This window comes from Neltuma alba, unplaced genomic scaffold (genome assembly GCF_004799145.2).
Source record: "Neltuma alba isolate B1F8T4 unplaced genomic scaffold, ASM479914v2 tig00006594_pilon, whole genome shotgun sequence".
NCBI lineage: Eukaryota > Viridiplantae > Streptophyta > Magnoliopsida > Fabales > Fabaceae > Neltuma > Neltuma alba.
In genome coordinates this window covers 731-26,998 of record NW_021634507.1, presented here as the reverse complement: position 1 = coordinate 26,998, position 26,268 = coordinate 731, and the positions used below count along the sequence as shown (strand labels likewise).

Sequence of the window (26,268 nt, the reverse complement as noted above, 5' to 3'; positions counted from 1 at the left end):
CACATAAAATTCCTTGTCTCTACCTTCATTAAGAGTCAGGATGGTTGAGGGCATTTCAGACATTTAACCCACATTTCATATTTGCAATTTGGGACCGGGTCCTCTGCAGCTATTTTCCAAATTCAAGGTCCCTAATTACTATTTTATATATTGGGGGTCTTTATTTGTAATTTTTCCTATAAATTTTGAGGTTATTTTATGATATTTTTCCTAATTAATTGTGTTATTAGAACTTTTGGTTGCAAAAAAGTAATTAATTATAGCCCCGACAATACACAATCATAAAGAAGCGCAAAGCATAAGGGTGGAAATAAGCCACACCCTTATTAGGCATCTTATGGCCTAACCTGGTTATTAACAAAGAAGCTAGGCTCAAGCTTTTTGAAAGGCCTACATGTTTAAACAGTTTTGGCCTATTTTGTTAAGACCTGGCCTATAAGCCTACAAGCCTCACTTGTTTAAGTTTATTCTAATATATAAATGTACAAATATTATTTAGTTAAGAAATATTTTAATTAATACGAGATAAGTTATTACCTATTAAACTGATTGTGTGTTTGGTTCAACTGAAGGGAGAGATTTTGATGGAGGGGAAAGAAAAGGAGGGATTTTAATGTTACCTTGTTTAGTTTGCGAGGAGAGGAGAGAAATTTTTATCTAGACAACTTTACCCTTATTTTATTTTTATATGATAAAATATTTTGGGGTTAATATAATATTTGGTCCCTCACATTTGCTTTCATTTTGGTTTTAATCTATCAAATTTCAAACCATAGATTTTGGTCCCTCTAGGGGTAAAATGGTCCAAGTTTTTAGTGAGTTATAGGGACCAATGTTTTAAATATAAAGAAACTTAAGGAATCAAAACCTATGATTTAAAACATGAGGGACCAAAACCAAAATGAAAACAAATTTGAGAGGGCAAAGTTTGTATTAGCCCAAATATTTTTGTTTGCATTTTTCATATTTATATCAAAATTATTATTTTTTAAATTTCTAAATTTCAAAAACCTATTATCTCACTTATACATAACAAAGTAATTTTCATTGTATTTTAAAAGATGATTTTATTAATTTTAATCTGCCATCTCATTAATTTTAATATGCTTTTTAAAATATTTTATCTTCGAGATTGTAAAATTAGAAAATAGAGTTAAAAATAATTTTTGATGTTTATTGACCAGCAAATTCCATTACAAAGCATCAGGTATTTAAGTGCATGACTAACAAAACAAGTGACATGCGGGAGCACATTCTATGCTTATTGCACTGATGAGTACTCATTACATTTTGGACTATTCAAATTGATTAATTTTGGATGATTCAGATTAAATTTATATTTTTTATGGATTTTAATTAATTTTTTTAATAAATATATAATTCATAATAGTAATATTATAATTAACATGTTTTTAAAAAATGAAATTATTATTAAAAAAATTACATATTAGAAATTTTAAATCTGAACTACTCTTCCGGTCCTAATTATAAGACCCAATTGACTTATTTGAGGAGATTAAGAAAGTAAGTTAAGTTGGTTATTTATAATAAATAAGTGTTGTCATTCCTAAAATATTCTTGCTACTTAAGTATATTGGCTAAAACTATCATTATTAGAAGAATTATCTTAGAAAAAAATGCATAAATATAAGAGACAAAATAGATTGGGGTCTTATAATTAGGACCAAATAAAAAGTTAAATGGGTCTTATAATAAGGACGAGAGGAGTATTATACTGTGATAAATGTCGGGTGAGGGTCGTGGACAAACATATGGAAATGAATCGGACAAAGAAGAGAAAGTTTTAAGCACGGGCAAGTTTGTCACATTATTGAACAAAGGTCCCCTCCCCTCCCCTGCCCTTCTCTCAACCAAATGCACTTTAACCCGACAATACATCGCAAAGAGGAGGCGAAGCGGATACATTTTTCTTCGTCCGCGAACCAGCATTCCACACGCAGCTGGACGCTGTCCTCCGTTGTCAGCCTTGTATGGTTGTTCTCGAGCAAGTGAGGAAGAAGGTTCGTAGCCCCGGCTTTGTCTACTCCCAAAATCCGGTGAGATTGATCTGTTCAAATCTGGCTCTGAATCTAGATTTCAATTTGTTCCTCGCGCCATTTGTTGCCTGCTTGGTTGTTTTTTATTTCATATTAATTTGGCTTTGAATCTGGTTGTGTCATGGTTTTAATATTGACACTTTTGAATTTGGGAATATCTACAGATTGAGTTTAGTTTTTTTTTCCCGCTACTAATGCTTGATTGAATGGCGTCTAATTGGGTCTTATACTTCTGCCATCTGCACTTTCATTTCTAGTGATTTGTTTGCTTTGGATTGTGTTGTTGTGCAATGTTGGGTTTGTTGTGTATTGGCATTATGTTGTGGTATTGTAAATGACTTGGCCCCAGTTGTGTCAAAGTATCTGGAACAAAAAGTAAAAGGGCATTATATCAACCATATATATTTAAAGATTTCAGTGTCGGCAGTTGGCGCTGCTGAGTGTAATATAGGTCTGCCTACTTTTAGACTTCGTGTTCTTGGATTCCCATCCTTGTGTTCTTAATTTATTTTCGCTTGCTACAATTGCTAGCATTCATGCTCAAGTTTTCTCTCTTCCTATCTGCTATTTTTATTGAATATTAAGTGTTGTGTTTGCCTATAAATGACTTTGAACTAGATGTTTCTGAAATTTATTCAAATTAATCATTATTGGCTTGAATAAATGTGTATCTGAGTAGTATCATACTTCATACGGCTTATAGAGCACACTTTTTTTATTTTGATTTCTTAGGCATTGATATTAAAGGCTGTGTTGCTTGTAATCAAGGATCTTTTGGTTTAATGATTTGATTTTTGTCGATGGGGAACTAAACCAAATCAAACTTCAATCTCTGACTATCTTGGCAGACATGTTTTATTGGAGGCCGTGTCTTCTCTTTATCTGATTGTTAAACTCAAACAGCCAAATATTGGTATTTTGAATGATGAAGGAGAGCTTGTCATTGGAACAACCTGTTCGTTTTGTCCATTGCGGATGGGATGGTTGATGTTAAGGACGCCTTCTTCTATCTTTTATTTCATGATTATAGTGATGGGGGTGGAGTGGAATATTATCTGCTGGAGATTCAGTATGAATATGAATTTCACTATTATGAGCTTCTATTTGAAGTTGTATTCATGGGAGACAATTGACACCCTTGCCATTTTTGGGGTCCTCAATTTTTGTAAAAGGTAGATTGCTGTTATTGTTTTTTTAATACTCCTTTATTTTTTGGTGCAATCAACTTTCTTCTTGTTTAACAGCATGCGTAATAGGTAGATTTTTGGTTGTTGGTTTATGCTGCCCTTTTAGATGTGGTGTGGGGGAATTGAAGAAAGTGGAGTAGGATTTTACTCCTTTTTGCATTTTTCGGTGTTATTTTGACATTTGACAACTATACAATTTTACCTTTTGGAAAAGAAATATTTAGTTTTTGCATGCAGACCTTTGATATGGCTTTCATTATGATGTTGAAGATTTAGGGTGGCTTTCTATCATAAGTTAAAGTAACTTGGCTTGGTTGGATACTTGATGCAACACACACTCTCACACACTTACTCTAATGCAAACAGATGTGAATTTGGGGGAGAGTTACAGAAACAGAGAGGAGGAGATAGGGGAAGACGGAACAGTGATGATGGGGGAGGAGAGACAGAGCTTAAGAGGGGGCTTAAGCAGAGAAATGAAGGGGGGATAAGACTAGAAGGAGGGTGAATATGAAGAACTCAAGGAAGATAAAGAATAGCTAAGCCATTGTGAAATCTATTTCATTATCATCCACAACATGTGTCTACAAGTGACTACCTTAGGTTTTCTTAACCAAGAAGTAAGCCTACTTGTAGAAGTAAAACTGCTTGCACAAGTTGACATTTTTACACAAACTTACTCCCAATTATGCAGAAGGTTTCCTTGATCAAGGAAGAAACTTGCTAATAAAAAATATAACAAAAGTAAATTCATTTTTTCCTTATTTCTTGTCAATGCTTTTCTCTGGGGATTGTAATTATTTTTTCAATTCGTGTTCTTGGATTGTGTTATTTGCTGTGTGAAATAGTGACGTGGCTTGCTTCCTTTATTGACAAAAGAATGCTGTATATGCAGGAGAGCCTAGTGCTACAGTTAAGCAGCCGAATCTACTCAAATCATATCCTAATCGAATCCTAAAAATAAATAGGATCAGATTCTATTCCCCTAAACAAAAGTATAATACAATACAATCGGAGATGAATTGAATAAAGTGCACTTGACTAACTTATTTATATGGGCTGGGCTCATTAGGCCGGTGCCTCTCTAACACTCCCCCTCAAGCTAAGAATTGATATTCATCATTCCCAGCTTACCGGTTAAGTCTTCAAACTGGGTTGACCATTGATTTGTTGAGTATATGTGCTAATTGTTGTCTTGTAGGCATATACTTCACTTCCACAATTTTTTTCCATCTTCTCATTTATCAAATGGCAATTGATTTCAACATGCTTCATCCTATTATGGTGAATAAGATTCTTTAAAATTCTGATTGTTGCCATATTACCACATAAAGCCTTCATTTTTCAGTCATAACTCATATTTAACTCCTTCAAGAGTCTTTTAAACCACAAGCCTTCATACAAGCCTAGAGCTAAAGCTCTAAATTATGCTTCTGCACTACTGCAAGAGGCTACTGGTTGCTTCTTACTCTTCCAAGTAATCAAATCTCCTCATACAAATGTGCAATAACCTGTGGTGGATCATCTGTCCATGGTAGAACTTGCCCAAATGGTGTGGGCTTCCTTTCAGAAGTAGAGTCCCTTGCTAGGTGTAAATTTCAAGTATTGCAAAATCTTGAAAATTGCTGTGATGTGTTCTTTATTTGTTTGTGAAAGTTTTTGAATAGTAATTCTCTGTATATTCACTTAGGATCTGATTACATGATATATAAGGGAAATAGGAATCAACCCAATTAATACAGATCTGATCCTATACCTCCTAATTAATATAGATTTGATTCTATTCCTCCTAAAATCATGGAACACTAATAATGACCAGATTTTTCTCTAATCTGACCGTTGCTATTTATTACAAAATATTCTCTGCAATAAAAACATAGGAAATTAGGTTAAGCATTTGGTTTTTGGGCCTTTAGGCAGCAGGCCCACTTTCCCACAGTCCCCCTCAAGTTGGCGAGTAGATGTTAATCATTCCTAGCTTGCTTCTGAAACCTTCAAATTTTTCTTGAGTTAGTGACTTTGTCATCACGTCTGCAATCTAATTTCTTGAGAGAATGTAAGCCAGATCAATCACCTTACCATCTATCTTTTCTTTATTGAAGTGACGATCGATTTCCACATGTTTTGTGCGATCATGAGGCACTGGATTATTAGCAATCTTGATTGCTGACACATAATCACACCAAACTTTCATTGGAGTGTTAACCTCAATTTCAAGCTCTTTTAAGAGTCTCACAAGCCATATCCCCTCACAAATACCTAAGGCCAAGGCCTTATATCCTGATTCGGCTGAGCTCCTTGATACCACTGGTTGTTTCTTACTCCTCCAAGTAACTAAATTTCCCCACACATAAGAGCAATAACCAGTAGTAGACCGTCTATCTCTTTTTGATCCTGCCCAGTCGGCATCAGTGAATAGTTCAATTTCTTTAGATGTTCCCTTTGCAAAGAACAACCCTTGTCCTAGGGTCTTCTTCAGGTACCTCAGTATTCTGTAGACTGCTGTCATGTGTTCCTTTTGAGGACTATTTGAGAATTGGCTCACCACACTAACTGGAAAGCATATGTCAGGTCTTGTGTGGGATAGGTAAATAAGTTTCTCCACTAGCCTTTGATATCGCTCCTTGTTTACTACCTTTCCATCTGACTTAATTGTTAGCTTTTGGTTAAGCTCCATTGGAGTGTGAGCAGGTGAAGTTCCCAACATCCCTGTTTCTTTTAGGAGGTCAAGTGTATACTTACGTTGTGATACACTTATCCCTTCATGAGTTCGCGCCACCTCTATGCCTAGAAAATACCTTAGTGGGCCAAGATCTTTGATTTCAAATTCTGTTGCCAAGTCTCTTTTTAGCTTTGTGATTTCTTGTTCATCATTCCCTGTCAAAACTATATCATCAACATAAACAATAAGTATAGTTATTTTTTCATGATGGTGTTTAACAAATAGGGTATCATCGGCTTGACATTGTTTATAGCCTAACCCTTTGATGGCTCGAGAGAACCTCTCAAACCAAGCCCTTGGAGACTATTTCAGCCCGTACAAAGATTTGTGTAGCCTACACACCTTCCCAAAATTGTTTGAGTTTCTCATTCCCAAAGGAATCTCCATGTAAACTTCTTCTAAATCCCCATTAAGGAAAGCATTTTTAACATCAAGTTGGTGTAAAGACCAATCTAAATTTGCAGCAAGAGATAAGAGAACATTTATAGTATTAAGTTTAGCTACAGGGGTGAAAGTCTCTTGGTAATCTATGCCATAAGTTTGAGTAAGCCCTCTAGCAACCAAATGTGCCTTATATTTGTTTATACTTCCATTGGGGTTATATTTTACTGTGAATACCCATTTACTACTCACCATTGATTTATCTTTAGGAAGATTTGTAATTTTCCAAGTTCCATTCTTTTGTAAAGCTCTCAATTCTTCTTCAATAGCTTGTTTCCAATGTAGATCTGTAACAGCCTCATTAAAACTTTTAGGGATTTTCACACTTTCTACATTTGCTACAAAAGTTTTTAGGTGGGGTGAGAGCTTACTGTATGAGACATGCTTACTGATAGGATGTTGAGTGCAGCTCCTTTTTCCTTCCCTTAGGGCAATAGGCCAATGAAGTTCTTCAGAACCCATTTCAAGTGCAAAGTCATATTACTGCATGGATGTAGAGTCACGTTGCTGTTCTGTGGTATTAATAAGTTGGTTTTCCATAGTTTCAACCATAGGCTGGTCACAGAGAGAGTTTAGAGGCTCAAAAGGGTTTGTATCTTGATAGACAGATCTGTTTGGGGTAGTTTCGATGTTGTGTGTTGGGGTAGTTTTGATGCTGTGTGTTCATTATAAACAAAAGCAGTACACCCAAAAACCCTCTTGGGAAGAGAAGTTACAAGGGAAGAGTTTGGAAAAGTGTCAAGAAATTTTTGTAAAGGGGTCTGGAAGTGTAGTACTTGTGAAGGCATTCGATTTATCAAGTGAGCAGTGGTAAGTATAGCATCCCGCCAAAATTGGTTAGGAATATTGCCCCCTATCGTAAGGGCTCTAGCAACTTCTAACAGATGTTTGTTTTTTCTTTTAGAAACTCTATTCTATTGGGGAGAACAGACATAGGAGGTCTGGTGATGAATGCCATTGGTGGTTAAAAATTTTTTAAAAGATGAATTTAAATATTCTTTCCCATTATCAGTGCGAAGAATTTTAATTGAAGTCTGGAATTGATTTTTGATAAAAGCATAAAAATTTTGAAAAACAGAAAACACTTCTGACTTGTTTGTAATTAGAAAAACCCAAGTCAATCTTGTATGATCATCTATAAAAGTTACAAACCAGCAGGCTTTAGAATTGGTTTCAAATTTAGATGGCCCCAAAACATCACTATGAATAAGGGAAAAAGGGTGAGAGGGGGTATAGGGTTGTGGAGGATAAGAGTGTCTAATTTGTTTTGCAAAATGGCATATTTCACAACGAAAATCAACAACAGATTTATTATTGATAGAAGGAAATAAAACTTGCATATAACTAGGACTGGGGTGGCCTAACCTAGAATGCCATAACATTATTTCATTAGTTGGCATAGTAGATGAAATAGAGCAAGAAATAGAAACTTTTAGTGAAGATCCTTGGATATAATAAAGTCCATTCCAGACTTTAGCAGCACCAATCATCTTCCCCAATGCCAAGTCCTGAAAAACACAACTAATATTATCAAAAGTAACAAGGTAATGCAATTGATCAGCAACTTGTTTTACTGACAACAGGCTGCACTTAATTTCAAGGATGTATAGGACATTTTTCAGTGTAATATGTTCAGAGATAATAACAGTTCCAGAACCTAGAACCTTGGAAAACTGCCCATTAGCAACCTCTACAGTATTATGTTCAGAAAAAGGACTGAAATCAGAAAAGACCTCTTTAAATCGAGTGATATGATCAGTGGCACCGGAGTCAATTATCCATAAATTCTTAGATGGAGTCACACTACTAAGAGCATGAGTTAGGATAGTACCTACACGGGCTAGAGTAACAGAGAGTGTAGGGTTCTCACTTGTAGAGGCAGTAGAGTGCTTGTCCAGCAACTTTCAAAGAAGTAGCAGCTCATCATGGCTTAAGAGACCGCTATCAGCAGAAGAGGAACCCACCATTAAGCCCTTGCTTTCTATTTTGCCTTTCTACTTGCTGTTTGGAGGTTTTCCATGAAGCTTCCAACATACTTCTTCCGTGTGTCCATTCTTTTGACAATAGTCACACCATTTGCTGGACTTTTTGTTTTTAGTGTCCCCTTGGGGGCCCTGGACAGCAAGAGCAGATGAATCATTAGAATGTGTGGAAGAAAGAGAAGAGGAATTAGTCAATACCTTCCTACTTTCTTCAAACTTGACAGTATTGAAAGCTTCTATAAGTGAGGGAAGGGTTTAAAGACTCATAATTCGTCCCCTCACATCTTCAAAGGAACCATCTAGTTCGAGTAGAAACTTGTAGCACTGTTCCTGATCCGCTAACCTTTTGTAATACATGGCATCTGTGAGATTAGACCATTCATGGACCTCATAGAGGTCTATTTGTTGCCAAAGTTTCATTAATGCTGTGTAATATTGAGTTACAAATTGTTCACCTTTAACCAGATCATGAAGTAAGCGTTTGACTTGAAATAGAGCAGCTGTATTTTTTGTAACAAAATAAGTGGCCTTTGCAGAATCCCAAATTTCTTTGGCTGTTGTAGCAAGGAGATAGTTTTTTCCAATCTCGACTGTCATGGAGTTGACAAGCCATGCCATTACTAGATATTTTCTACACACCATGAAGGAAATTGTGGATCAATAGCAACTGGTGGTGGTGGAGATCTTGTGAGATATTTCTCCTTGTTGTGACCACGAACAAACATGAGAACATAGCAAGACCATTGAAGGTAATTGTTCCCATTTTGATGATGGGTAATAGGCATTTGAGAGAAGGCATCCAACTGCAAACCTAATGGCGGTGTACTCCTAGCTGTTCCGCCACCTTGTGAAGCCGAACCTTGCCTTGAAGGAGGTAGATTACTGCCATCGGCAATAAAACTACGTGGCTCCTGCAGTGCAGCCTTGAAAGACAGTGAGAGGGCTTTTCTTTCTCATGGCTCTGATACCATGAAAGTTTCTGAATAGTAATTCTCTGTATATTCACTTAGGATCTGATTATATGATATATAAAGGAAATAGGAATCAACCCAATTAATACAAATCTGATCCTATACCTCCTAATTAATACAGATTTGATTCTATTCCTCCTAAAATCATGGAACACTAATAATGACCAGATTTTTCTCTAATATGACCGTTGCTATTTATTACAAAATATTCTCTATAATAAAAACATAGGAAATTAGGTTAAGCATTTGGTTTTTGGGCCTTTAGGCAGCAGGCCCACTTTGCCACAATTTGGTTGGAGAATTGACTCACCACACTTACTGCATAGGCTATATCAAGTCTTGTGTGAGTGCTAGGTACATTTGCCAACCAGACATTGATATCTTTCCTTATCAACGATTGGACTATCTTAAGTGACACCAAATTTGTCGCTCAATATCATAGGAGTATGATAGGATCTTCTATTGTAATAGGACTTAAAAGCTAGAAATAGATAATAAAGACTGGAATAAATGAAACTGTGTTGAAAGTGGGCTCATTCTCATTAGGCCCAAACCGGAGATGATCCTACTTCATTAGAATTAATTCCGATTCTTTTACTTAGCATTAGTTTTCTGTTTTAGGAATTTAAATGATTTCTTCCAGATTTGTTATGGATAGATTTTAGGATTGATTTAGATAAGATTATATTGCGGGATTATCGTATCTTCTTCTCCTATATGTATCGACTACTCTAGTTGAATGAAAGCAAGTAATTTCGGCGTTCAAATACCATCATGGTATCAGAGCGATGGCCCGATCCTTCAGAGACGCAGTGATCGGACCGCCACGAACCTTCACCACCGGCAGCGACTCTACCCAGAATTCGTCGAGAGCTGCAGGAGAACCCCACGCGATGGCCGACTCCGGAGGAAGCACTCAAACTGGAGCGTCGAACACGACGGGAATAATTCCAGCTGCCGACTCCTTCTCGCAGACGATGATTACCCACCGATTAAATGGCAAAAATTATCTACAATGGTCCAGGAATGTTTTGATGTTCATAAGAGGACGAAACAAGGAACATTATCTGACATGGGACCCGAAACCACCAGAACCGGACGACCCGAAGTATGCAGCCTAGTGCGCCGAAAATAACCTGGTGATGACATGGTTAATTCATTCCATGAATACCAAGATCAGCGAAAATTATCTCCTGGCCAACTCTGCTCGAGAAATATGGGAATCGGCTAAGAGCACCTTCTCTGCTAAAGACAACACCGCGGCACTCCTCCAAGTTAAACGAATGCTGCGGTCTCTCACACAGGGGGAAAAGACGGTGACCCAATATTTCAGTGCACTAATGAAGTTATGGCAGCAACTCGATTTATATGAGGTATGTCATTGGGCGTGCCAATCTGATAGAATAAACTTCAAAAAGATAATAGAACGAGAACGATGGTTTGACTTTCTTCTCGGTCTCAACGACACATTTGAGGATGTTAGAGGACGCATAATGGGAATGCAACCACTCCCATCCCTTGAAGAAATCTTCAGTATGGTTAGATATGAGGAGAGCCGAAAAGAACTCATTCACATCACCTCTGGTATCACCTCTCCTTTTCAATCTCTTTCCCTTGCACCAGCGACAGAGGGATCAGCTATGGTCACACGAAGTAACCAGGGAGGTGACCAGAAGGGGAGGAAGCCTTTCTTGAGATGTGATCACTGTAATAAAAATGGGCATACTCGGGACACTTGCTGGAAAATTCATGGAAAGCCAGCACACTTAAAGCAACGAAACAGAGGAGATGGTAAAAGTCTGCTTACAGTGAATTCTGACAATGGGAATCTAAGTGTTGATGAACTCACGTTGCTTAGACAGATTCTGGACAAATATTCTGGTGAGAAAAATAATGAGAAATCTACCCCCTCTGTTACCTTAGCACATTCAGGTACGATTTTACTCGCTGCACTAAGCACTGTAACCGGATCCAAAAATATATGGATTATTGATTCAGGTGCCACTGATCATATTACCGGGTTCAGGGAATTTTTTTCTGAATTTACGCCATATTCTGAACATACTCGAGTTCAAGTTGCTAACAATACATATGCTAAGGTTAAAGGGTCAGGAACCGTTACTATTTCAGACACTATAGTACTAAAAAATGTCCTTTATGTTCCAGAAATCCCTTGCAACTTGCTATCTGTAAATTGTGCAACCCATGAACTAAATTGTCTCATTATCTTTGATAAACTTCACTGTGATTTTCAGGGCTTAATCTTGGAGAGGATGATTGGCAAAGCTAAGGAACACAATGGGCTGTACTACCTTGAAGGAGCTACAACTAAGAGATATGTGGCTGCATCTACTTCCCAAAACTCTAGTTTTTCCTCTAAAGAAGACTTTATGTTATGGCATGTTAGACTTGGACACCCAAGTATTGATTACATGAAAATACTGTTTCCAAATTCTGTAAATAAAAGGAATTTTCAGTTTTATTGCGAAACTTGTCAACTAGCCAAACAAACTCGTACTTCTTACCCATCTCATGCCTACACACCTACACAACCTTTTGCCCTTATTCATAGTGATGTTTGGGGTCCTTCTCGGGTTGCTACTACTTCTAAGGCCAGATGGTTTGTAACATTTATAGATGATCATACTCGCTTAACATGGCTATTTTTGATGAAAGAAAAATCTGAGGTATTCTCTATTTTTAAAAATTTTTATACCTTTATCCAAAATCAATTCCGGGCTTCAATTAAGATTTTTCGGAGTGATAATGGAAAGGAATTTGTTAACTCTCACCTCACAACCTTTTTTACTGAAAAAGGCATTCTCCATCAAACGTCCTGTGCCAATACACCCCAACAAAATGGAGTAGCTGAACGCAAAAATCGACATCTTTTAGAAGTAACTAGATCTCTATTACTGGGTCAAAATGTCCCAAATTTTTATTGGGGAGATGCTGTGCTTACTGCTGCATATTTGATCAATCGTATGCCATCAAAAACTTTAGAATTTCAGACTCCGATTCAAAAATTCTTGAAAACTTATCCGCACTCTTATCTCATTCATTCTCTTCCTCCACGTGTTTTTGGGTGTACAACATTCGTGTTTGATGGTGACAAAGGAAAACTTGAGTCTAGATCAATTAAATGTATATTTCTAGGGTACTCGCCTACTCAAAAGGGTTACAAGTGTTATTCTCCTAGCACAAAGCGAGTGTATATCACTATGAATGTTAAATTTTTTGAAAACCTACCTTTCTATCCCAAATTACCCATTCAGGGGGAGAGAGGTAGTGAATGGCCAATCTGGATAAATCAACAATCTGAACAGCTAAGTAGCAATCCGACCAATAACACCCAAACGTCTCTAGATGACCAAACATCACTAGATGTCACCTTTCTTGATCCTGAAGTTACTCCCTCTCTAGCCACAGAAATCACACCCAACACACCAGAAACTACCTCCAACACACCAGAATCCCAACCTGAGACCACAACCAGACCTACTTCTCCTCTTCCTAATCATACTGAGTCTTCCTTTGAGCCAGTAATAACTGAGATACAGGGAAATCAGGAAGAACAGGCAGCTACCGGTGAAGACCCCATTAATGTTCCAAGGCCAAGTCATGAATCCATAACTGAGGTTAATCCTGCAGATCTCCAATGGCCCATAGCTCTCAGAAAGGGAAAAAGGAGCTGTACACGATACCCGATAAGTAGGTATGTTTCTTATGACAAACTCACCTCTCAATTCAAAACCTTTGTTGTCAATATAGACAGAGAAGAGATCCCAGGAACATTTAATGAGGCGATAGCTGACCATAATTGGAAACTGGCGATTGAGGAAGAACTAAGGGCCCTGATTAAAAATAGAACTTGGGATATTGTTGATTTGCCTCGAGGGAAAACCGTGGTAGGAAGTAAATGGGTATTTACTAAGAAGTATAATCCCGATGGAAGTACCAACAAATACAAAGCCAGATTGGTAGCAAAAGGCTTCACCCAAACATATGGTATAGATTACCAAGAAACCTTTGCACCAGTGGCCAAATTCAACACTATCAACGTTTTGCTCTCACTAGCCACAAACTTGGATTGGCCATTATATCAATTGGATATAAAAAATGCCTTTTTGAATGGCGACCTGGAAGAGGAAGTATACATGGAAATACCTCTTGGGCTTAGAGAATCAATAAATGAAGGGAAAGTATGTAGGCTATGCAAGTCTCTATACGGACTTAAACAATCACCAAGAGCGTGGTTTGGAAGGTTCATGCGGGCAGTCACTGGATTTGGCTACAAACAGTGCCAAACAGACCACACACTATTTGTCAAATGCATTGATCATAAAATAACTGTGTTAATTGTCTACGTGGATGATATTGTGTTAACAGGGAATGATGATAATGAAATCGCAGCATTGAAGAAGAAATTAGCCTCAGAATTTGAAGTAAAAGATCTGGGCTGCCTAAGGTACTTCCTAGGATTGGAGGTTGCCAGATCACAGAAAGGCATCAACCTGTCTCAAAGGAAATACACGCTAGATCTTCTCAAGGAAACCGGGATGTTAGGAGCAAAACCAGCAGAAACTCCCATGGAACAGAATTGCAAACTAGAAATAAAGCCAGACGGAAAAACAGTGAACAAAGAAAGGTACCAGAGGTTGGTTGGAAAATTAATATATCTATCCCACACAAGACCAGACATATCATTTGCAGTTGGGTTTGTGAGTCAATTTGCAAGTAATCCCCAAAAGGAACATATGGAGGCGGTTGAGCGAATTCTCAGATATCTCAAGAGAACTCCAGGTAAGGGTCTCTTCTTCTCAAAGGGAGATCAGAAGGGAGTTGAGATATATACTGATGCAAACAAGAGGGCACCTGACATAGAAGATAGTAGAAACATAGAAGTGTACACTGATGCCGACTGGGCAGGAGCAGTTAATGACAGACGTTCCACTACTGGTTACTGTACATTCGTCTGGGGAAACCTTGTTACTTGGAGAAGCAAGAAACAGCCAGTTGTATCAAGGAGCTCAGCAGAATCAGAATTTAGAGCTTTGGCTCTAGGAATTTGTGAGGGGATATGGATTGTTAGCCTACTACGAGAACTAGGCATTGAAGTGAATACACCAGTTCAGATGTGGTGCGACAGCTTGGCAGCCCTAAAAATTGCCAACAATCCTGTTCAACATGATCGTATGAAGCATGTAGAAATTGATCGTCACTTTATCAAAGAAAAAATAGAGGCCAAAGTGGTTGATCTGGCTTACATCTCCACAGGAAGACAAGTTGCAGACATGATGACCAAACCATTGGTCAAGGCCAAGTTCGAAGAGCTTACAGACAAGCTGGGAATGATCAACATCTATTCGCCAGCTTGAGGGGGAGTGTTGAAAGTGGGCTCATTCTCATTAGGCCCAAACCGGAGATGATCCTACTTCATTAGAATTAATTCCGATTCTTTTACTTAGCATTAGTTTTCTGTTTTAGGAATTTAAATGATTTCTTCCAGATTTGTTATGGATAGATTTTAGGATTGATTTAGATAAGATTATATTGCGGGATTGTCGTATCTTCTTCTCCTATATGTATCGACTACTCTAGTTGAATGAAAGCAAGTAATTTCGGCGTTCAAATACCATCAAACTGATTATAATATTACTGCATAACTATATCAGATTACAAGGGGTAGGGTGATTTAAGACACACACATCACTCTCTTACACTCAAATACACAAACAACAATTAACTAACAGCTACAAACCAAAAAAAAAAAACAGAACACTGACCACAATACAATGGCACTACACACTCTAAAACAGAACAAGGTTGCCAATCTTTCAAGAGGTTGGCTCTCCTTCCCCAAGGGCCAAGTTCAATTCAAAATTCTCCACTCGTCCTGCTGAGCCAAAGGGACTAATTTGCAAAACTAAAAAATGACTTTTGCACTCCCCAAATTAACCCTTTTAGGGCCTTTGACCATAGTCACCCTACAGTCACCCTAATTTTCTATCTCTTTATCCAAAATAGGAAGTCAAAATTCTGAAAGCATCCTTTCCCTTTTCATGTATTCTCCTAAATTTAACTTTTTTTTCCTTCTAAAACTCATTTGGAAATCTAAAGGTTGAATCTTTTTGTTTAACGTCATGTGCATGTGTGTAATATGATGCATAATTCGGATTGTGTTTCAGCTATTCTCAAATCTTTTTTCCTTAGAATTTTGATAGCTTTATCTAATTTATATCCATCCCTATGAGAATTTGATTATTGGAATTTGATTGCCTGGATTTTGGCTTATCTATATACAGTGGTTTCAAAGGAATAATGTAGAACATCAAGGCATAGAAAATCTAGCTTCTTTAGGATGTCAGAGCCCTTAAGGCCTACTCCATTCTAATGATTACCTTCAGCCTTATGAGAGTTCTACAAATAAATGCCCAAGACTTCGAATCAGGGTTCTCCAATATGTCCCAACCAAACATCATCTTGTTGCTCACAACAGGTCAATTTTTGGCTTTATGACCGTTATAAATATTCCATTGAGGATTAATAGTTATAGATTCAATGGAAATAGTTTTAGTGGTCCCTAGGAGCCTCGATGTTCATAATTGGAAAAGGAAAAAAGGAAAACATTACAAGAGAGTTTGTACAAAATACAAAACATGGAGAGCAGAGTCATAGGCATTATGCTTAGTGAGCTTCATGATCATTGAAATTGGAGGAACTTTTCTCATCCACAAATTTATTGAAGATGTGCAAGATGCTGTGGCATTCTTTTGCAGAAAATAGAACAATCATCTTTCAAAACAAGGGTTTTGTATGTGACGTGACTTAAAGCAAGGTGAACTTCAAGTCAAGGAAAAAGAAGCAAGGTCAACTGAATTTAGTCAATCTTATGACACTTGTGTGAAGTATAGGCTGTACTTGGCAATGAAAGATAACATAATTATTTTGTTTATCATATAAAAATAATACCATGTTTGGTGAATTGGTTGGAATGTTTGCGATGGTTGTGACAGTTGTAATTATTAAGGTTGGGGTAGTAGTAAGAACATTAATGTTATAATGGTGGTTTTGCAAGGAGGGCACTACACCAACGTGCGACGGGGGAGGTTGTGGTGGAGATAGAGGCAGTAATGGTGATAGTGTTGGTTATGGTGGTGGTGATTGACATGAGGTTGAAAGTAATACACGCACACATATTTTTAAAATGATTGTGCGAGGTGAAATTCCGTAACCTTCAACGTGCAGTTTTCTAATAAAAAAGAAATCTTATTATTGTGAAGGAAGAGCATGTGTTTTGGAGAAGGATTGAAATATCGTTCCTTAAACTCCCTGTAGTACGTATTTAGAAGCGTTACGGTTCAAGTAGATCACTAAACAAGCTCATGGATTGAAAATTTACAATTTGTTTAGGGTTACTGTTCGCTGGTCATCATACTCAAGTCACATCACACAACGGGCACAATTCATTTAATTTTCTCTACTATGTGGTATCTTGGTCAGGCGTCTAACTCATCATTGCGTGAGGCTTAGGCTGTCGTACTGCTTCCTAACTCGAGTCCAAACTCATACCCCTGTCTATATGACTTTACTCAACCGTTACACTTTAGGGGAGTCTCTTAACTTGACTCATGTCTTACCATGCTCACTTACCCAATCGTTCCTTTCTCTCGCGGGAAAGTCATCTACTTCAAGCGTGGCTACCTATTTTTCAGGTTACCTCCTCACTACTCTTTCCTTTCGTCCCATAACCCACTGAGGATTAGGGCAAATCCTTATTTCTTGTCTCCCAGGTGTTCCATCTCACACGGCTTCTTGTAGCCTATTATTGGCAGCGCTCTAATTTTCTTTGGCAACCCTTCACCAAACATCTATCAATCCTTAATCACAACATCCAACGTTAGTTCTATTCATAGGATTGTTCCATTGTGAGGAAGGATCGGAGTCTCACCTTTCACAATCAAAGAGTTTATCAGGTAAGACAGCCAATTAAACTCAATAATAACATCCATATCATGGGATGACATGCATATCAAAGCTAGGGGAATGTAACAATGATCATATTGGACAATGCAATTCAAACATGCTTTAACCTCAAAGGGAGTGGACAAAATAATTCACACCACAAGGGACCACAGTGAGACCCAATTGCCCTATATATTCACATCACATAAACATGTGGCTTGCACCCAAATCATACACCAAACACATAAGGTAATTACTAATACAAATCATACCTTGTGTTCTCTTGGGCATCTTATGAGCCTCCTGCACGAGAGCAAACACTCATCCCTGAGGCTGGGGTCTAAAATGTTTCGACCTCGGGTGTACTCCCTAGCGAAGTGTTTAGGCTGCTGCATCTATAACACATACTATCCTAGCACGCATGACCAATCCCCATGGTTCTTCCCGCAGACCTTGCATTCTATCTCCCCTCCTGGTATCTAGTTCTTCTCCTCGTCTATTACTCTCTCTCAGCTTAAACGGAGTACTGGTTCAAACAAAGCTTGGTATGAGAAAAAACTCTACCTAAGAAAGTAATGGGTTACTAGGATTGGTCCAACTAAGGTTAAGAGTTTGAGGTGAGTTCTTTAGGGAAATTGCCAAAGAGGAGAAGTAAGGAATGATAGAGAGTAACTTCTTGACGGTTTATTCTGACTTTTCGTGGATAGCGTATAAATAGATTTTAAATTCTGTTAAAGCCAACCTCTTTGCTTTCTAGGGATAAAATCATTTTTGAAACTTGTAATAAATCCTCAAATATTATTTCCCATTTTTTTCTAATTATCTGAGGCCTTCTCGTGTTTTAAATAATTTAATTTCGGTTAATATTCATAATTAGTCAAAAAACCCTAAGAATTTCATCAATTTGCTCAATGGGCATTTTCATTATTTTTAATCCCATATGTGTCTTAGAACCTTATTTCCTATTTTTCTAAATTTTTTTTTGAAATATTTAGGCCCGCTTTCATCACTACTTAATTTTCAACGTAAAACTTTTTAAATTTACATTTAGGTCCCTATTCGGGTTTAGCCTGAGGAATCATCTCACTAAGATTCCTAGCACAACCTTTGCCCCTTAATCATCTCCAATTGCCATACTCAAGCCTTTAAGACTTCATCAGAGTCTTTAACTTGCCTGTCTCGTAGTTCCAGAAAATTCTTATTTTGCAGTGTGGTCCTTGAAGATCCTCTCGTCTTTCCAGGGAACTTCTGAAACTCTTGCGAGAAAGGCTATTTCCTGCATGAGGATACTAAAAGAAATTGAAATACTCCATTATTTACTTAATAACATCGCCATTGTACCCTCTATTTGTGCTAAAGCCCAGAGCCAATAGGGATAATCACAACTTGTATTTTATGGTCACTGCTGCTAATTATTTTCTAAATCTATTCAGGCATGAAATTTTTTATATTTCCTTGTACGATGACTATTACACTTTTTGCTGCTTAAGAAAGACGCTAGTTGTAAGCTTCTTAGTGCCACACCTAAAATGAAACAAGAAAAGAGGAACTTTAAAACTCTTATTCCTTATGATAATTGTGCCAATTCTTTGGCCTGCTGTGACATGATTTGATAATGTGACTGTTTGTTTGTCTGCTTTCTGCTGTCAGTATTTTTTTCTAGCATCCATACGATATGCATGCATAAGCCATGATGTTGATTTGTGCATCGTCGGTCTTTAATTTAGATTTAAATTTTTTTTTTTTTTGGTTTAATGTGACGTTTTTACATGAGCATTCGTTTTCAAACATTAAACCCCCCCCCCAAAATAATGACTAGTTTTCTTACAGAAATTGCTAGGAAATGAATTTGGATGAAGTTGATCATGGGGAACTGTTGATTTTTCTGAGATGAGCTTGTTGCCAAACATATATAAGTTATGGCGCTGAATTGTGGTATACCAAAACCTCACTTGAATATCAAATCTCCAACTTCAGTATTTTTAAGATTTTTCTTGTTTTTACAATCTACCAAACTGCATTGCAAGTCATTTGGTGGAAGAACTACTGGATATAATCCTCATCGGCGCATCTTTTCAGATTGGTGCTGTTTTGCATTTGCCTAAGTGACAATTAATGTGCTGCCATGGCAGGTTGACTTTACCCTTGTTGCCGATGGTTTGCTTGTTGGACTCATACGTGCAAAGTGGCTGCATAAAGCAATATATGTAAAGGTTGATTCAACATCTGCTGAACCTCATGTTATAAAGATGTCTGGGTTCAATTCATCTGCGGCACCTAATGGTGGCCAAAGGCTTTCCATGCTTGCTGCCAAATCTGGATTTGTCATTCCAAAAAACAAATTATCTGGTTCATTAGTTCCAATCTTCAAGGGGGCCAAGAATCACGGGGCCACTGGAACTACCAAAGAAGAAAGTTCTAAACAAATTCATAGGAAAACAAAATGGGGACCTGATCTGACACAGGATGCTGCTGTTAGAAGAGGGAGAACTTTAGCTTTAAAGGTCCTTTTAGGAATTCTTTCTATTAACTTCTATTTTATTTCTGTTTTAGTTTGACATTAGGTCTTTCTCATTTTTCTTATTTATATTCCATTATTAGTTTCTTTAATATAATATTTTTGAAAGGTTGAGATTTCATTTTGTTGATTTTATTGGAGTGAAAGTCACATCTTTGTCTGCACCACTTCATTTGCTTTACATCAGTTACTTTTTGTTATCTTCACAAGTTCAAATATTTCGTTTGCTAAAAAGAGAAAAGGTTTGATTAAGATTGGTACAGATGTGTTCATTGTTATGCTTCAGTGTAGAATGTATAATGCTCCTCTGCTAGTTCTTAAAATTTCCTTACAAGTTGGAGCCAATAAGAGAGCATAAGTAATCAGCTGAGCCTTTTTTCTTTTTACACCATCAATAAGGACACTGCTTCTCCTTTTTCTAGATTCGTGTGGATCAAATTTCACATCAGTTAAAATCACAGAAGTCAGAGGTTGAAGATACTGAAGACTCATCATTAGGAGCTAAAGATCTAGTTCATAGCTACCCCAATACTGAAATTGATGACAAGGTTAAACGTCGACCATGTTCTCTTCTGCTTGTAATTTTTATTGCTATCTGTTTACTTCTTATTTAAGTTACTGATGTGTATTTTTTTTCTTATATGAATAAGCTATATAAGAAGTCAGAAATGCTTGAGCATGAAAAGCGGGAAGCAATAGGTTTGTGTTCCTTGAAATGTGTCTTTTCTTTACACGCACACACAGACGCACTTGTAAAGAGTTTCTTTTTTTTGTTTTTAAATAAATATATATTCCTTAGAATCCTATGCTGTTCATTTAGGATAATCTTGATCTAAATAATATCCAGGTGAAATACTAAGATTAGATCCAAGTTACAAGCCTCCACTCGATTTTAAACCATTACTGAAAGAAGCCAGTGTCCCGCTGCCTGTAAGTATCTATTCTAACAATTTTGTTGGATCTTCTTTCTATTTAAATGCCATTGTTTCCCTGCCCTTTTGATGGAAAATAAAGATACATTCCCATTTTTTTTTTTTTTAATCTTCTATGTGCCTAGCATGGCCTGCATAATTCTCTCTTTCCTTGAACTGATCTGCCAAGATACTGAGTATTTCTCTATTTTTGAATTTATGTAATCTATGATCATTAAGGGCAAGGGAGAGGTTCTTTGGGCCTTATTTTACTACTTCATGTGGTCTCAGTTGATGTGATGATTTTCATGAAAACGACTAGTTAGAGATAGTTTTCCATGTCTATGAGACTGTTTTGGTCTAGCTTAAACATCGGTGGATTGGTGTATTTCATTTGGGCACTGTCACTCCAACTTAAATGTAACAAGCATGGCATAATAAATTTGTTCCTATAATCTTTTTCAAACCATGCATGTCGTCTGTGGCTGCTATAAGTATTGTGAAGAGTGTTAAGTCATTGATAACATCACCCTTCTCAGATTTAAAGAAAGGAGAAAAGAATTTGCTTCTGAATAAACTGCCCAATTTTATTGACAGAAATATGAAGGTCAATGAGAAACAGTATTTTTATTATTCTTGAAATACTTGGTACTCTTTCGGTTCTTAGTATAAGACCTATTTAACTAATTTAATTATATTAAGGAAGTTAGATAAGTTAGTTAATTATAAGAAATATTAAATGTTTTTCCTAAAAATCATAATCATCTTTCTTAATATCCTCCCTCTCTCACTCACTTGATTATGATTGAGGGAGTATTTCTGGGAGTAATTTAGGAAAAATTGATAAATATGATAAATAGGTCTTATATTTAGGATCAAAATTAACTTGATAATTAAGTCTTATCTTAAGGACCAGAGGAGTATTTCTTAATTTTCTAGTATTCTTTAATCCATGGATGTGTAGGCAAGTTTATTTGCATTCATTTTTCCCATATCTACAATAAATATTCCATGATTGCTTTCTTGAAGGTTCATGTTTTTGCTTATTATATTCTCGAGAGTTGAGGCGATATTGAAAACTTGGCTGTATGTGTGATTGAGCTGGACTCTTAAACGGAACAGTAACTGTAGAATTAGTCATTATGTGCATGATAATAATATCTTGAAAGACCAAGGACTGCTCATTGACTTGATCTTGCTTGCTGTTTGCATGCTGGTGCTATAACTTCTTCATCCTTCTCCATGATTGCAATATTATTGGTAGGATATAATTATTGCTCTGAAGAGTTGATACTATTTATGACATCTCTTTCACTTTTGACATGCTTAGACTTGAATCCTACTACTATTTATGAACTGTTCGATATTTTATTAAATTTCTCTGAAGCGACATGCTACACTTTCCTTTTGTTTTTTTGTACTCTGAAACTTACATCCAATGTAAATGGGATGTTTTTATCTAGTTTGATGTGAAAACAATCTGTAGCAATTTGTCAAATGGATAATGTCTCAGTTATCTGAGTGTGAAGTTCTAATGCTCTAGTTATTCACGATTCTATGCGCAATATTATTTATACAGGTAAAAGAATATCCTGGATTCAATTTTATCAGCCTAATATATGGGCCTGAAGGTGATAATCATAAGCGGGTAGAAAAGGTAACACCCTTAAGTTCCTTTTTCTTATAATTCATGCTACCTTGCATTAAATGTAATATTAATGATCTGCAGTCTGCAGGCTGTATATTCTACTGATTGAGATTACTAAATTGATATATGTTTTAATTTAAAGATTACTCTTCTTTGTTGTACGCAGGAAACTGGGGCCAAGATTGAAGTTCATGGGATCAAAGCAGGAGAGAAGGTTTGTTTGTTCCAAACAATATTTAAAAAAAAAAAAAATTATCTTGTCACTTATCCTTTCAATTTTATTTTGATGTTGTATAATTTAACTTGATAAGAAGTAACTAGAACTTCGCCTATGCTTTAACTGTTTCAATTTTAGGCTGAAATTAAACCAGGAAATGATGTGCACGACACTTATGAAGAGATGCATGTTATTGTATCAGCTGATAGTTTTGAAAAAGTGGATGCAGCAGTGTCCATCATTGAACTGCTAATCACCTCTGTTACTGTAAGTTTCACAATTTTACATGATAAGCTTTATGATTTACTATTTATGGTTGTCTTAGTTATGGTTTAACATGGTTTTTTTATCCTTTTCAACATTGTTCTGTTATTTTGATTGTTATGGCTCGGAATAACAGTTGCAGTCCATTGTGCAGGGGAATTTAGCTACTGCTTCTTCAACCGCAATGTCAGTTTCTGTGGACAACACCAATGTTCCTGGTGAAAACGTGAACCATGCCCCTTCTCATCTCGTTTCTGTATCAATGGAAAACCCGGCCATGGCGGTGGCACAACCAGTAGCTGGAGTTGCACAAACGCTTGGAGCTCATTTTCAACACTCCGGTCCATGGTCTTCAGCCATTTCATCTCAAAACCCAGCGTTTGCTCCTTCTGGTAACGTAGCTTCTCCAAATCCTTCAGGCCTTCCAAGGCCCCTCCATTTCCCATCGCAATCAATGAATTCTTCAAACGTCACCTCAAATTTTGCTGCTCAACATGCAACTGTCACTGGATTCAACTCAGTTATTCCAAATCGACCTCTTGTGCAATCACAACCAGCAAGAGAACATCTCCAGCATTCACATATGACCCAGACAAGTCCTGTGGGACTCACTGGTCCGCCAAGAAATCCTTCTGTGGTATCTAGGCAGACTTCCTCGGTTCCAACAAATGTTTCAGCTTCGTTTCCCTTAAATCGAAGCCAACCAGCACCAGTAGGACATCAGAAATCAGTGCCTTTGATGCTTCCACCTATGCCTGGTATTTTGCCTGCACCGGTACCTGACAGGTCACTGACATCTGTTGGTGCCCCTTCTGGACTAGCTGGAGTGTCTCCTCGTCCTGGCAATATGGGGCAAGTGGTTCCTCCTCATAGACCGGTTTCTCTACATGTACAACCTGATGTTGCATTTAAGCCACCAGTATCAAGCACATCACATTCTATCACTTTTCCACGCCATCATGCAGGGACTCCCGTTGGATTGCCCTCTTCTCTGGGACCAATGCAGCCACTAGGGCCAACTTATTCATCAATACATCATTTATCGGGATCCAGTTTATTCCCTTCGCCTAGAGTACCTACTTCACTTCCGTTATCTCAGCAGTCTGGAATCCCTAGCCCTGCTTCTGGAGTCACTTATCATAACCCCGGAAATCCGCCACCTTTGTCGGGTCCAAATTCTGGAAATTTTACTTTCCAACCACAGCGGCCGAATGCAGACTTTCAAGTGGTTTCCAGACCAAACACTGCTACCCAGGGTGGTGGAAGAGAGCTATCCTCTGGTCCTCGGCCACCATCTTTGGGTTTGCTGTTCCTAATCAACCCGTCAATCAAATCTTTCCAAGAACACAAATGCACAACCAGGTGGATCAAACTAAAAATGTTCCATATGTGGGTCCCTTTGGAGGTGGACCCGGTTCCCTCCCAATCCCATCCAGACCCACTGCATTACCATTTGCCAGTCAACCTGATCCTAGGTCTGCAGCCCCACAAATGGCCATGAGGAATTTTTTTCCTTCCCCTCAAATGGCAAATTTTCCCAGTCCTGGACCTCCAAGGGCCGGAAACATGCAGATTCGACAGAATCATCCTGCTCAGAGGTGGCCAGAAATCCCCTTGCCTCCAAATCAGAGGTTCGGCAACAATCATTTGGCGACTTCTGGTAGACCACTGCATCCTTCTGACCAGATTTATGATCCTTTTTCACCCACTTCTGTCGCAGCTCCACAGCAAAAAAGTGATCCTGCTAAGTGAGAAAAATGAACAGTGCGGACCTTAAGTTTTTATTAGGGTTTAGATGTCAGGATACTGATCTCAGTTTCAATACTATAAAATATGGGCAACAGGACATGCTTTTTGTAGTCTAGTAACTAGTAGTCGAAGTGCTTAGTTGATATGATAATGGGATATCGTTTCATTACTGCTTGTATTCCTTGTCGATGTTCATTTCGTAGAGAGAATGACACATAAGGACGGCTGAAATAGGCAAATAGACAAAATAGTCCTTCCAAATGGCCTAAGACCAATAAAATCTTTAGGAGTTAAATGGAATTAAAATATTCACCACATTTATATAAATGCCCTTTATTTTATTTAAATGGAGCTGCCACGGCTGAAATTCCGACACTAACACCTGAATTTTGGCCGTCGGATTTCGCCTACGGCTGGAGCTCTCCGGGGACTAGAGAATTATTAAGGAAGGGTTTGTTCTGGGTGAGTGGGTGGAATATGATTCCGCAGCTTTTCCGCTCCTGAAAAGTATTTTGACTATAGGGCCACTAATAATTACAGAAGAAGGATTACAGCTTCTGTAAGAGGAAATCACAAGTACATGCTTGTGTATGGCAAATATCATTCAGTAGCAATTTTGAATTCAATAACAAAATTCTACATTACAAATAACAACTTTGTTTACACGTAATAAAAAATACGTACTTAACAACTAAGATTCAAAAAATTCAGGTTAGTGATTTTAACGTGGTAGCATTCTACAGCTAAATAACAATTTCACTATCAGGAATAACAATTTTGCTTTCCTGTAATAACAAGTAGATGCTTGAGAATGAATATTACTATCCAAAAATCAGTATGGGGACTTCGCTGAATCTTCACTATTATATGTAACAACTTTGCTTATATGTAATAAGTACATGCTTGTGAATGACAGCTACCACCAAGAATTTCAGGTGGGGGAAGCTCCAGCGAAATAACACTTCGCTATTATGAAGGATAAAGTAGCACGTGGTATTTTGATCTTATTTTTCTAAGCATCCAGCACGTCGATGTTATTTTTTCAGTTATATTTAACACACTAATCTTATTTATGGTCTAAAGTGTTGAATATATTATAAATGATCAGGGTGTTGGAAACGTAAAAAAATAAGATGAGGGTGATACATGTGTCTAGAAAATAAGATAAAGTTATTGGATGCTGTTTCACTTTATTACAAATAACTTTGATTACATGTAATAACATGTACGTGCTCGTGAGTGACAACTATTATTCGAAGAGTCAGTTTGAGGAATTTAAGATGGTACAGTCAGAAGCTAAAAACAGTCTTTTGTTTTTTTAAAAAATCTTGTTTAATAATTAATTTTCAGTTAAATGTTTTCTAAAACAAGAAAAAAAGCGATAGTCTGTTTCAAAAAACAAAAACATAAGAACAATTTTTATTTTTTTGTTCAGTAAAATCTTTTTTTTGTTTTATAAAATTGGATAATAAACGGAAGTTCTATCTTCTTTTAACGCTTGATGGTTAGAGCTCTCGTGTTTTAAATTAGAACTCGCCACTCTCCAGTTTGCTTGATGCTGAAATTGATTTAAGAACAATTATTTTAAGCAAGTTTTATAATTTTACTCATGAATATATATTTTTTTAGAACAATC

The 26,268-nt window shown here is 37.2% G+C and overlaps 1 protein-coding gene across 6 annotated transcripts; it reads left to right on the top strand.

Moving 5' to 3' along the window:
• Positions 1 to 1,884: 1,884 nt before the first annotated feature.
• On the top strand, positions 1,885 to 24,938 carry LOC114750643 (splicing factor-like protein 1). 6 transcript variants are annotated; one of them, XM_028939242.1, is made up of 11 exons: positions 1,985 to 2,057; positions 2,906 to 3,229; positions 19,156 to 19,260; positions 19,458 to 19,829; positions 20,266 to 20,391; positions 20,494 to 20,542; positions 20,691 to 20,773; positions 22,334 to 22,411; positions 22,569 to 22,616; positions 22,758 to 22,886; positions 23,038 to 24,938. In XM_028939242.1, the coding sequence occupies exons 4-11, from the start codon at positions 19,575 to 19,577 to the stop codon at positions 24,382 to 24,384; spliced, it is 2,115 nt and encodes a 704-aa protein (XP_028795075.1). In that variant the 5' UTR covers positions 1,985 to 2,057; positions 2,906 to 3,229; positions 19,156 to 19,260; positions 19,458 to 19,574; the 3' UTR covers positions 24,385 to 24,938. The 6 variants fall into 6 exon arrangements, with proteins under 6 accessions (XP_028795072.1, XP_028795071.1, XP_028795070.1 ...); XM_028939241.1 differs by lacking the exon at positions 19,156 to 19,260; XM_028939243.1 differs by lacking the exon at positions 2,906 to 3,229 and having other exon boundaries at positions 1,991 to 2,057.
• The last annotated feature ends 1,330 nt before the right edge of the window (positions 24,939 to 26,268 follow it).

Excerpts from the sequence above, each read along its gene's own strand:
- LOC114750643 (XM_028939237.1), top strand. The coding sequence starts at position 1,992 with ATGGTTGTTCTCGAGCAAGTGAGGAAGAAGGTTCGTAGCCCCGGCTTT. Across the intron at positions 20,392-20,493 it reads ATACTGAAATTGATGACAAG|CTATATAAGAAGTCAGAAAT; the intron begins GTTAAACGTCGA and ends TATATGAATAAG. Across the intron at positions 20,774-22,333 it reads AAGCCAGTGTCCCGCTGCCT|GTAAAAGAATATCCTGGATT; the intron begins GTAAGTATCTAT and ends TTATTTATACAG.